The 13,565-nt window shown below is 49.8% G+C and overlaps 1 protein-coding gene across 1 annotated transcript in view; it reads right to left on the bottom strand.

Moving 5' to 3' along the window:
• The window catches only part of Laptm4b (lysosomal protein transmembrane 4 beta), a 46,650-nt gene that overhangs the window by 25,496 nt on the left and 7,589 nt on the right, over positions 1 to 13,565 (bottom strand). Inside the window, exon 2 of the mRNA XM_003479866.5 lies at positions 3,138 to 3,249. Coding sequence (XP_003479914.3) covers positions 3,138 to 3,249 — 112 coding nt within the window. The remainder of the gene's footprint in view (positions 1 to 3,137; positions 3,250 to 13,565) is intronic.

The following is a 13,565-nucleotide window of genomic DNA, read 5'->3' as shown; positions in this document are numbered from 1 at the left end:
AAAAGCAAATTACTAAATCAAAGAGTTTTCGGCACATTTAGAAGACAGAATAGAAAGTAAACGGGGAAGATGACCTCAAGGTAAAACCCCTTGGTGTCGCCTCCCACTGCTGCAGTATCCTATCTAGGGAAAATCCTTTCACTAAGAACAGTCGTAACATTACTTTTTGTTTTGGCACTGCTGGGAACTGAAACCCAGGGTCTATACTGAGCTACACCCCCGAACTCTTGCATTTTATTTTTAAATTTTGACACTGAGTCTTCTCAGTAAGTTGCAACTGTCAACCCTGCTGCCTCAGTCTCCCAGTGTGTTAGAATATTACAGACATGAAGCTTGCTGTGGTGGTACATGCCTGTAATCCCAGCACTCAGGAGGCTGAGGCAGGAGGATCATTTCAAATTCAAGAGCAGCTGGTGCTACAAAATGAGTCCAAGGCCAGCTTGAACTGCATAGCAAGAACCTGTCTCAAAAAGGCAAAAAAGAATTACATGGCACTGTACCAAGCTGGAACATTTCTTAAACAGGATAAAGCTACACTTATCTAATCTACAGGGCACGATGTAGTGCAGTGGCCCCGCACATGTACTCTCAGGACCTAATGTGCTTTCCTATTTTGCAGTGACTGGAATAAGCCACAGTCTCCACTTTCTAGACTGCTCTGCAGCTGGAGTGTGGTGCTGGATTCAGATTTTCCATGGGGGTCTCTCCTTTGTCAGGCTGTGTTAGGTAGCTCGAGTCCTCTCTGTGACTAGGCCAACCATGAGCTCTGTCCTTGGTCAGTTTAGTCCCCTTTTACCTTGGTACCTGATCACTCTCAGACCTGACTGAATTCTTGTGGAAACAAAGAACTGCTCTGTTTAAAACTTTGTTCTTTTTGTAACTGTCTAGCTCTGTAACTGCTTCATGGCTCTGTAATTATTTTCTCGACCCCTGCAACCCTGAGAGCATAATCAAACATGCAGTAGTCTGACTGTAACGAGCTCCAAGATCACTAATCTAGCCTTGAACCGCTGATCTCACCTGCTAGCTGATCGGAGAACTGCCAGGCTGTCCTGCCTCACCTTCGCATCACAGGGAAGGGCGAGCCCACAAGCACTCGGCTCTTGGCCCTACTGTGGGGAGTGACCCCAGCCAGGACCACCGGTGTGAACGGAGCTGTTCTCTGCCTCCAGACCACCTCAGGTGGTGTTTTTCCACTCCCAGGCTCCATTTTGCCACAACACAACCACTTATGTCTCCCTGCACTTACTGTATCAGAGCAGAAGCACAACAGCGTCATTTAAACCTTTTTCCAACCCCGGTTAGGTCAGGAACGGAACCCTCAATCTTGGAAACCGTGAAAGTGAATATGTTTTCAAATGTCAACGGAACATTTCATGTGCAGCTTACACAGCCCTTAAACTCAGACTACTGCAATATGAAATACTGATTTCATATGAATGAAATCCATTGTTCTTTCTGGAAGAATTCCTAAGGGTATTGGGTTATCAGGAATAGAAAGAGTAAGAAGCATACAACAGAAATCACGGCTCAGGCTGGCACGATCCCAAACCCTGGATGACGTGGCCCCAGGCTTCCATCCTGGTGTGGGCAGCAGCGGAGACAGGACGGACAGGACAGATGCCAAGCTGCCCTGATTTCCTTGACTTTCTCACTGACGGCTCCTCCCCGCATCCTGGGGTGGGGGGGAGCTCCTGGCCCTCCTAACTCCACCCTGGGACTCCTCCCCTTTCCGCTCCTTTGGCCCTAACACAAAGGCCACTTTGCTGCGTAGTCACGGTACACTGCAGCCCAGCCTTCCCCCCTCAGCTCCTGCCTTCAGAGGTCTCGTGTCTCCTGCAAAGGGACTCCCGTGTTCCCACTGCACAAAGCACTGGGCACCTTCCACTGCCTGACCCCACCCAAAACACACCCATTCAGTCCTTGCCCACAGCCCTGGGAGGTAGACGGATACTATGACTTTCTCTTTCAGAGGGGAAATTAAGGCACAGAAAAGTGACTAGCCAAAGGTTAGCACATTTAAACCTGGCTGGGTCAGAAATGGCTCCAGCCTACTTGCTTAACAAGGAGCTAAGCTAATACACCTAGGTAGGGGCTAGCACAACGGGACAAGCGCCTGCCTGGCAAGCATGAGGTCAAGTTGGATCCGATAACCCCCCCCAAAAAATTAAAAATAAATAAATAAAACACCCAGGTAATCCTAGCACTCTGGGAGGCTGAGGCAGAAAGATTTCAAGTTCGAGCCTAGCCTGGGCAACTTAGCGACATAATGAGACTCTGTCGCAAAAAAAAAAAAAAAAAAAATGCTTTTAAAAAGACTGGGATTCAGCTCAGTGTTAAGGCTTGGGTGCAGAAAAACCCTAACTAGGAACACAGAAACAGGGCTAGTTTTCTCCGCCAGGCATGCTGCCACCCCTCAGTGACAAGGCAGGTTCCGGTCACCACTGATCCTCGTTCCCCACCGACCCTCAGTGCCCCATCCTTGGTGCAGTCTGGACCACAGTCCCAGCCCCCTGGCCCTCACAGGCATGCTCCACCCGGCCAGCTGACTGACAAGTGCTGCCCGGCCTTTCTCCACCTGGGAATAGAGTTCTGGATCCGCATGTCCTTCCAATCCTCCCAGCCTCTCGCCAGCTGCCCACCCTTCCCCTTACCTTCCCTCAGCCACGCTCACTACCCTTTCACACAGGCCGACACCCCAAAGCCATGAAGCAGCGACGCCCTCTCCCCCCACTGGGACAGTGTGGCTGCGAGCAGGGAGGACATGCACGCCCTCCCGAATGTGGGGGAAAGGCCCTGAACTCCAGCAGGAAAAGTGCCCCCTGCTTCCCCAAAGAAAGGCAGACACGGGAGGAGGCAGCACACCCCTCCCCATCTCGGGGACCAAAAGGCTTCACCAAAGTACAACAGGGCGACCACTTCAAGCGGTAAGCTGGGTCACATGGAAGGGAAGAACACAGGCAGAACATGAGCAGCATGTAAATATTTACTGATTTGATTTGCAACAATGGAAAGAAAAGAAAAACTGCATTGCTCGGAAGCGCTGGTGAATCAGAACTTGTGCTAACAGAAGGGCAGCAGCTGGCCTTCCTGGCCTTGGAAGTCCCAGAATATCTCCAGGTGTCATCCGTACTTACTGGCTTCATCTATGAAGTCCAAGTTCCCTCTGAGTTCTGAACTGGAGACGCGGTACTCATCTGGATTGGCCAGGGCGCTCAGTAAAATCAGCAGAACCACGGCATTGATGAGCTGCAGGAGAGCAAACACAGGTGAGGAGCCGGGGACTTCCCAGACGACCTTGACCACTGCTGCAGGCAGGGCCAAGCCAAGGGAGAGGGCGGGAGTCCCACTCCCCTACCCTCTCCCCCCTACCCTGGCACAGGCCCCTGGTGCTGAGGGGCAGGCACAAGCGCACTCCCGCAGGCCAGGCCACTGAAGGCTGAGACCCGAGTTGCCCTGGGAGGTTTCTGACAGGACCAAACCTCGAGCAATGCTGGGCACGCAGGGACCAGGCTTGGGCAGTGAATGGGAGGCTCCTGGGGCTGGGCTTTTGCTCCTATAGTGCACAGTAATGGGGTGGAGTGGGGAGGCCAGCTCTGCTGAGGACATGGCCCTCTGCTATGGAGAGCGCCCACCAAGGCGGAGTCATGTTCCCCCCAGCTCCCATCTTGACTCCTTTTCTTATTCCTTATCCTCAAACTCAGAGTAACTAAGCTAGACATGGTGGCACATGTCTATAATCCCTCCGGAGGCCAGCCCGGGCCACACATTTGTCACTAACAATGCACAGGCTTATGTGAGGAAAAGGCTGGATTTAATTTCATCTTCATACATACAGGCAGGCCTGAGATAGACATTCCATCAGCGGGTGGTCCAGAGGAGGTTAAACTTCTATAGGGCTTGGGGGTTGGGTTGTAATCCCAAGGAATCTGGATGGAATGCGTGGGGTCAAAGTTCCTGGGATGTCAGCACAGGTATGGAGGTGATGCTGACATTCTGGCACCAGGGAGATTGTGTCTCCAGCCCCAGATTTCTTCATGGCCATCTGATCTGTTTGCTGAGGGCAGCTCGGCCCTTTTACTGATTTCCCATTGTTTGTAGCGCTTGGCATGTTTGCTGAGGTCTCCCTCAGGACAGGCCTGACAAAAGTGAGCCACTATCTCAAAAAAACAAAAACAATCACAGCAACCCCACTCATAATGAAAAGCAGACACACACAGGCACTGTGCTAAGCCCTTCTCTCTGTGGGGGCCTGCAATAACCTAATGAAACCGGGGCCCAAGGTTCCCCAGGTAATGATGCAAACTGAAGCCAAGCCGTGAGGAACAGGCCCAAGGCCACACGGCAATCGAATGGCAGGGAAAGGGCCGGAACCCGGAACCTGCACTCCCAGACTCACACCCAGCGGCCAGCGCCCCAGACCTGAGGCGGGCCCTGAGGAGACACTGGGTGAAGGGCCACAGCTGGGGCCCGAGGGTCCAGACTGGGGCTGCATCCTTCTCTACTGAGAAACCTGCGTTTTCCTCTTCTCAAAATCGAAAAATGTATTTGTAAAGCCTTCATAAAGAAAACGATTTTACCTACCAACACGAACGAAAGCACATGCTGCAACTATAAAACTGCACGCGGAAAGGGCGACTGCACTGGCTTCCAGGAAGGGCTCACTCAGGTCATCTGGGAGACACCCACGCGGGCCCACTGAAGTCCTCGGTGCGAGTGCTGGGGCCCTGGGGTTTGTTTTCCCTCCTCCTTCCTCCAAACCGTCTGCTCTAGTCTTCGGTTTCACACAGCAGAGCAGCTGGAACAGCCCTTCCCCAGAGTCCTCAGGACTAGAAATGGATCCCAAGCCGGGGCCACACAGCTCTCCGGGTGCACAGGGAGCATGGTGGGAAGTTGGTCGCCCTTCCTGCATGGTGCTTGGCTTGCTTTTCTCCAAAATCCCCAACACGTGACAGTGTACCTTAAAGAGTGCGACTAGCAAAGTCTACCGGAAGAAACTACTCAGAGGACAAGTTCAGGAGAGCACAGGCGGCCGGGGGGCCACGGAGTCACTGCTCCTGGTATCCATCCCCTCCACATCAGAAAAGAGGCACAGGAGAGAGCAGGCAAGCGGGCACGGTGCTGCACACCTGCAATCCCAGCACTCAGGAGGCTGAGGCAGGAGGATTGGTGCGAGTTCAAGAGCAGCCTGGGCTACAAAGTAAACTCAAGGCCAGCCTCACATGCATAGCAACACCTGCACCCCCCAACCCCCCAAAAAGAAAGAAAGAGCAAGCAAAATTTCATAGGAATATATATAACACTAGGAATATGCTTTGAAAAACACAAATTTGGAAGCCAGGCACACTAGTGCGTGTCTGTAATCTAGGAGGCTAGAGCAGCAGGATCAAGTTTGAGTCCAGCCTGGACAACTTAGCAAGATCCTGTCTCAACCTAAAAGATAAAGAAGGGCCGAGGATGTAGCTCAGTCCTGAGGCCCTGTGTTCGACTCCGTACCGTCAAAACGAAGCACAATCAACCCACACTTTGGAAAGCGTAGGTGAAGCTTTACAGGTAGGGTGGGAACGGGAAGATGTTACCGATGTTTCTCCTTTGTCACCGTTTGAGACAGGCTTACAATGAAGTTCTGACTGTCCTGGTTCTGACTTGAACATACTACATAGCCCAGTCTGGCTCTGAACTTGAGGCAGTTGTCCTGCCTCAGCCTCCTGGAGTAACGAACAGCCAGGCGCACTCCCACCTTGTATCACCTGTGCATGGCAGTCAGCGCACCAGGAGAGTTCAGTGCAGCCTCCTCTCTGCAGAGCGGGTCCTTGGCCCACACCTGTGCCCTGCTGCTCCCAGACTACTCGTCAGTCCCCGAGTCTCCAGCCAAGTAGCCCCTCTGTACCCACTATCACAGGAGCCCCGCTCTTGGCGAGGTGCCCAGACAGGCCAGGCTGGGTTACGTGGAAGGTGTGCTCCCACATGTGGCAACAACTCAGCCCTGCACTCTTTCATTGCAAGGCAAGCTGGGATGCCCCCCGACAAGGACTCGGTGGGCCCTGCGTCTGTCTGAACCATTATGGGCCACTGGCACAGCTCGTGGCGAATGCAGAGGGGAATCCAGGAAGACTCAAGTCGGCCAAAGTGGGGAGGGTGCAGGACAAGCCCTGGCGGCTCGTAAACACTCAGATGGAACAGGTCAAATAGAATTTGAAGCTTACCCCGTCGTGGTGGCACACACCCGTCACCCCAGTGTAAGGACAATACATCTAACACTATTAGAAATACACTATTAGAAATAACACTATTAGAAATACTCGGGGACTGTTAGAAATACATCTAACACTATTCGGACCTGCAGCCAGTTCCCACAGTTCCCAAATTACAAAACTCAGCCTTGCCATCCCCCACGCCAGCTGCGGTTTTTAAGATAAACTTAACTCAGCCAGACAGTGCGTCTTACTATGTTTTGCTCGCTTTCAAGTTTTCACCTCAAGGCAGCTCAGCTCAGTCTTAGACAATGATTGATTCTTCCCACTCACCACAACCCAGACCTCCTTGTTATATACTATATTAGCCCTAATTAGCTTATGTAACATGAATTCTGCCTAGCAATACAGGACAACTAACTATGTAATCATTTCTATGTAACCAACTATAGAAAATCCTGTTATATATCTCCTGATCATCTTTTGTACTTTCTGCCTAAAACATAAACAAATGTCTGTTTTTTCCCAAGATGGGGTTGATGATTCGGAACTCAGCCTGCTAGTGTAACAATGTTGTGTGCCTTCCAAAGTTCTCGGTGCTGTGTCTTCCTCTGGTCTGGTCCTGAATCCCACAACACCAACACTTGGGAGGTTGAGGCAGAAAGATTGCTGCAAGTTTGAGGCCAGCCTGGGCTATTGGTGAGTTCAAGGCCTCACAGCCAGCCTCTACTATGTAGTAAGACCCTGTCTCCAAAAAAACAAAAAAAGAATTTGAAGCCTCAGCCATATATGGTGGTGGCATATGCCTGTAGTCCTAGTCAGCCCCAGGGAAGCTGAGGCAGGAAGAATACCCAAGTTCAAGGCCAGTCTGAACTCTACAGCAAGACCCTATCTTAAAAAAAAACAAAGAACTGGGCAAGAACTTCCTGAGAAAATGGAAATCACTCAATCATCAGTGAGATGCAGAGGCAGGGGCAGGTCCAAAGTTGAAGTCTCTAGGTTAAGTTTAAGCAAAGAGCTGGCTGTTGAACATTTACTACAATTCTTCAAATGCAAGCAGGTCCCCCGGATTCAGCTGCACAGCCCACGACTCGACTTCCTCATGGGTGATGGTCTAAGCCAAGAAGCCGCCCTGCCACCTCTCTGGCTGCAGATCACTGAGACAGTGCCTTGTTATCAGTCTAGTAGGCAGGACTCCTGACTTGGGGAGGGGCGTGCAGCAGTGCGGCCACTGGCCCTTTGTTCACAGATGCAGTTTTGTGGGCTCCAGTCCACCACAAGCCCCAGCAGACCCTGCTTAACCACCCCTGCAGCAGGCTGGGAATTCTTTCCAGGGAAGTTTTCTACCAGCAGCTCATATCTCCTGAGGCTGGTCTGCAAAATTCGAGCAGCTGCCCCGGGGCAGAAGCCAGCCCAGGCGCCCTGAGGGGACTTGTTGGGTTCTGGTCCTTTCCTGCTTTTGGGACACAGGTCAGCAGCGCTCACAGTGGACAGAATGAACATGAGCAGAAGATAGCTCTGCACAGTGTAACACTGAGCTGTCCAAGGGTCACCGTGAGACTTCAAAGTGGTGGATAAGGGCGGCAAGAACAAATGTTTCCTCTTAGGTTTTGTTTTGAGACAAGGTCTCTATGTAATCAGGCTGGCCCTGACCTTGCTACATAGCCAACAGAGAATCTTCTGCCTCTCTCTGCCCAACAAATGCTGGATTACAGGCATGCACCACCATGCCCGGGCCTACAAGAATACTTTGAATTCCTGAATACAGAAAGGCAGAGGCTACCTTAGGGTGGGCAGCTGAGTCCTAAACTCTGTACAGGAAATCTGTCAAACCATAAGGCTGGGATGTGGGAAAAGGGAAAATACAAAAGCACCAAATGCCAACATTTCCTGTTTTGGGAGGGAGGCAGTTCTGGGGATGGAACCCAGGGCTTCACACTGAGTTACGTGTCCCAGCTCCTTTTCATTTTTATTTTGAAACAAGATCTCAGTACACTGCCAGATTGGGCTCAAACTTGGTGATCCTCTTGCTTCAGCCTCCCAGAGGGCTAGAATTCTGTGTATTACATATCCAGGTAAAAAATAATTTCTTAGTCCTGCAAACAAGGTGCTCTTTGTGTTCCAACATGCTGTGCCCAAGAGCTGAGTCCCCTCCCCCTTCTTTTTTTTGTTTGGTCTTTTTGAGACAGGGTCTCACTATGTGGTTCAGGCCAGTCTTGAGCCTACTTTGTGGCCTAGGCTGGTCTTGAATTTGCAGCAATTCTGCCTCAGCCCCCTGAGTGCTGGGATTACAGGCAAGTGCCACCATATCTGGCCTGAGTACCTATTTTAACACCCTTCTGGTAACTCAATCATAAAATGTACTTTCAAAGACTGTTGAGTCTATATACATGTTTTACTCCATACTGAAACATGAAAGAATCCATTCTTCCTATAGCTGTCTCCTAAAGACAAGTCAAACCCAGAGTCTTTTGCTACTAAATATGAAAAGTAATAGGCTTAACCAATTATATAAACTCTTTCAATCAAGAACAGTGTTGGTTATGGTGTGCCTTAAAATTGTCTAATGGCTGGGCATGGTGAGGTAGGCCTGTAATCCCACACTCTGGAGGCTGAGGCAGGAGGATCCGTTCTCCAAATTTAAAGGCACCCTGGGCTACATAGTGAGTTCCAGGCCAACCTGAACCACACAGCGAGACACTATGTTTAAAAAAAAAAAAAAAGTGGCAGTACATTAAAAAGCAAAAATTGAAATTAAGGCAAAAAACATATACTTCTCTCTAGAATTAAAACAAAAAGTTTCTAAAACACAACTTGATAGCTAATTTATGAGTATTTTAGGAGCTGGGCATGCCTGTAATCCCAACAGCAGGGAGGCTCAGGCAGGAGTACTGTACAAGTTTGAGACCAATCTGGGCTACAAAGTGAGCTCAAGGCCAGCCTGAACTGCATAGTGAGACCTTGCCTCAAAAGGACAAAAAAAAAAAAAAAAAGAAAGAAAAATTTTGCTGGGCATGGTGGCACTGGCCTGAAATCCCAGTATCTGAGAGGCTGAGGTCAGCCGAGGCTACAAGTTACCTGAACTACATATGGAGACCACCCCCCGCCCCTAAAAAAAAAAAAGAAAAGAAAAGAAAATCTCACCTGGCAAGCTAACATGAAACGAAATGTATGCAGTAGCTTAGTGCAAAGGTTCTGGATTCAATACCTAGTAGTGGGGAAAAGAAAAACCCAGCTGTCACTAAACTATGGCTACCAAAAAGCACTCTGCAGACCAGCTACTATCTTTATGTGGAAATAACAGGCTGACAGCTGACCTCCAGCACAGTGAGAGGTCAAAGTCTGCCAGGGCAGCTTCAATCAAGACCAGACAGCCAGCAAAGGACCTCCTAGAATGTGGGCCCGGGACAGGCACTGCCGGGATTCACTACCAAGGGGCCTTTCTCGAGAAGTGTTGAGGTATTTTATACTGCAGGCCAGGACCCTAGATAGCAGGTCTGGAGACAAAAGAGAATGACCCACCATGTATTTCCCACATTTTGGATGATAACATGTCCATTTTTTAAACAAAAATTATAGTGACTGCAAAATAGAATACTGGACAAAGGAAGAGCTTAAATTCGGAAAATTCTGAACAGTGTAAGTTAGTATTTTGAGGAACTTGAACATGGTCACCAAAAATGCAGGAGAGAAGTGACTGGAGTTAAAGGACTTACATGACTCAAAAGACAGGCAAAGATACAGACTCTGGACTTGGACAAGTGTGTATTTTAACACTGTCTGGACTTTGATAACTGCAGTGTTACAAAATCTCTGCCTTGGACCATTCAAATTGGAATGCAGCTCCCCAACAGCACAGAGCAGGAAGGGGTAAGTATCTTAATATTAATTATTGATTAATATTTATTTTCTCTTCTTGGTTAGTCCATGTTGGCAGGGACCCAGTGTGTTCTGAACGTTAAACACACAGCCTGCCGGTGCGTAGTCATGTGCACGCACACACACCCCAGTCCCTCACACACTAGTGGGAAGTCCGAAGGATGAAGAGACAGGCAGGCAGGGAGGGAGGGAGGGAGGGAACAAAGGCAGAAACCAAATAAGGACCAGCATTCCTTCCAGGCTTAAGCTGTTCACACTCCTGTTCTCGGATGGAAAGCCTTGTCCATGGGCAGGGAGGGCTCTCTGACCCAGAAGATAACTGCATTTTCTGTTTCACAGGACAGACTACGTTTTCCTACTGAAATGGCCATTCATGTTACCTTTAAAATCATCTCCACAGAAGAGCGTGGTGGCACATATACTCAGGAGGCTGAGGCAGGAGGCTCATTGTGAAACCAGGCTGGGCTATATAAAAAGTAAGTTCAAGGTCAGCCTGTACTACATGAGACCTAGTCTCAGAAAAGCCAAAAAAGTTTCCATATTCAATTAAAAGTTCTATTAATAAAGCATATTGCAAAGAAAAACGTTTGCATAGCACTTCATCAATATTTATAGCTGGTTAGGGGTTTAGTTCAATGGCATAAGCACCTGCCTGGCAGGTGTGAGGTCGTGAGTTGAACCCCTGGTACCAATAATAACAAGAATAATAATAGCTATTTTTAATGACTTGTTCTATGATGCTTCCTGAATGTATTTACTTCTGGAAGTATTAACTCCAATTTAAAGCGAAAAGCTAAGCAGTAAACTCACAGGTCCTGCAATATAGTCTGGAGTTGAAGTTACCCAGGGGTGAGCACTGCAAGCGGGAGTTCCCCAGGGACTTAGGAACAAAGCCACCCGTGGGGGTCAACTGAGAGGCCCCTCCTGTTGGGGGGACTGGGCTAAGGAGGACATCTCCCAGCCTTCCGGGCAGCCAGTCACACCTTGGTTTTGGCTGCAGCCAGGTGGTAGGTGGGTCATTTCTACCCAAGAACACGCTGGTCCCTGCGGCTGCGGCGAGCAGTCTGCAGGGCCACAGTCGCTGGGAGTGGACTCCACGTATGCAGCCGCTGCGGGGAAAAGGCCTCAGATCCAACAGGCAGCACGGACTGTGGCTGGGCAGCAGCAGAGCCAGGCTCTGCCTGCGCTGTTAACAGGAGACAGCTTGGACTTTCTCTCCTACCCAAGCGCTGCATTTGTGCACCTCTTTCTCTAAGACGCAGAGGTTAGCAGTGAACACAAAGAGCAAGGGGAAACCATGCCAGAGAGGCCAGCGCTACCTCAAAGAAGAGAAACACTCAGATCAGCAGCCTAGAAGGAGGATGAGGCAGGCATCAAATCTGTAACCTCCACAGGGGGCGCCCCAGAGGTGGTGCCTTCCAAAGGGGGCCTCCCCTGTAGTCCTGAGGCCTCGTGGCCCCTTTTGTGAAGATGGCTTCCCCAGGCTGACTGATGAACAGTACTAGACATTCATTTCATTCCACCATCATGAGTCCTCTGAAGAGAAACTCCCAGGCCTGAGTGCTGGGAAAGAGGAAACAGGTCAGGTTTACCGCAGAACAAGCCTGCGAGGACTGCACTGGCATTTTGGGCCATACCAGCAGCTCTGCTCTGTCCAGGCGATGCAGACTTTTGTAGGGTCATGGGGCGGGGCAGAGAGAGGGGTCATGGCTCCTTGCAACAACAAGGCTTGAGAGAACACAAGCAGTGATGGTGCCCAAGTGATGCAGGGGAAATAAGTCACGCCGAACCCCGTTAGATGTCAGACATGCTGAGTTCGTGTTCCTCAAACCTCAAGAATGAATTTTAAGGAATGGAGGTTAAGAGTAGGAAATACTTACTGAGAAAGAAATAATGGCTCTTGAGAGACAAGAGGGGACCTGAGAAACGGGCTGCCATAGACCCCACTTTACAGTCAGTCTGTATTGAGCAATATCACATGGTGGGTGCAATCTGGGACAAAACCATGCTCAACAAGCAAGATTAAAGGTACGGCACTCAGGTAACGTTGATCCAATGGGGAACTGGGTCACGTTGCAAGTGTCCATGGGAAGAACAAAGACCTTTCTAGGAAGAGACGAAATGGGGGCTCCTGGCCAACCACCAAGGCAGGATACCTACCCAGACTTCACAGAACCAGGCGAGCACACGTTTTAATCCACTGTTTATCCCTCGGGAGGCACACAGATCCAGTCACCCGGTCCCCATCCCGAGGCAGCTGTACCGTGTGCTCATCTGCACTGACTCACTTCCTCCAGGGCCTAGCCCCGTCTGGCTGGCTGTGATACAAGGCAGGGCTCCGGGAAGGCAGGGAGAAGCTGGGGCTATCGAACGCACAGCTGACCGTTTGAATCTTCAGGCTCAGGTCTGCTGGGAAGGGATGCTTTAAAGGGTTCTGATCAGGATGGCAGCGGTCGGAGGACATGAGTGCTCATGTCAATCACAACTCTATTTCCCCACTGGGTATTAATTAATTGGTATCCTGGCTTTATGTATGAATCCACTAGGTCAGTCTCAGAATGAAACCAGGTGTTCAACGTCAAGCAATGAGAAAATCACATCTCCTTCTCTCCAGGAAGGGCAGACAGGATCATCCCAACACGGCCCTGCCCCCACCTCCAAGTCCCCAACCCGTGGTGTTGGCACAGGTGGCAGCGCCCACTCCATGCCAAGGGCCACTGCTCCAGCGCCCCTGCAACACCAGCCAACTCCCCATGGCATTTTAGCAACTCAAGGGTAATTCAAAAAATGAAATCCAATCTTACTGTTTTTGTAACTAATAATTTGAAACTGTACTTCTACTGTTAAGTAACAATTATAAAGGGTTACTATTTTGCTTATTTAGAGACAGGGTCTCACTATGTAGTCCAGGCTGGCCTTGAACTCACTATGTAGCCTGGGTTGGCCTTAAACTCATGGCATTGAGTTTAAAGTACCATTTTTGTATGTGTGGGTACTGGGAATCATACCCAGGGGCTCACAATCGCCAGGCAGGCCTTGTACTGCTGAGCTAAACCCCCAGCTCCTGGGGCCCGCTAGGAGCCCGTTACAGGCTTTAAGAGACGAGGTTAGAAATCAAAATGGAGTCACTCAGGTTCAAGTTCCTCCCACTAAACCGCATCTGACCTCAGCAGTCAGGATTAGTGAGACAACAGCAAGATTCCCTAAAGGAACAGGCCAGTTTCACTGGCGTGATAAAGAAGTTCCCTCAGCCTTGCAGTGAAAAAAGGAAGTGCCCTGATGCTGACCAATCCGATTTTCCTTGTCTGTCTCTGGCTGTGCCTTACAAATGGAGCAGCTCAAAGGACCAATCTGATTTTTGTTCTTTATTTTTTGCTTTCCTCAGTCCCTTTCAGTCTGTAAAAACCTCTTTGGCTCTGCTTTAATCTTTGAAATATTCGTTCTAGTTCATGAGCTGATGAAGTTCTTCCACTTCTATAATCCAAAACACTG

The sequence above is a fragment of the Cavia porcellus genome, unplaced genomic scaffold (assembly GCF_034190915.1).
Source record: "Cavia porcellus strain 051 isolate PalLab524CR breed Dunkin Hartley unplaced genomic scaffold, mCavPor4.1 scaffold_10, whole genome shotgun sequence".
Lineage (NCBI taxonomy): Eukaryota > Metazoa > Chordata > Mammalia > Rodentia > Caviidae > Cavia > Cavia porcellus.
The sequence above is the reverse complement of the archived record's forward strand: the minus strand, read 5'-3'. Positions and strand labels throughout refer to the sequence as shown.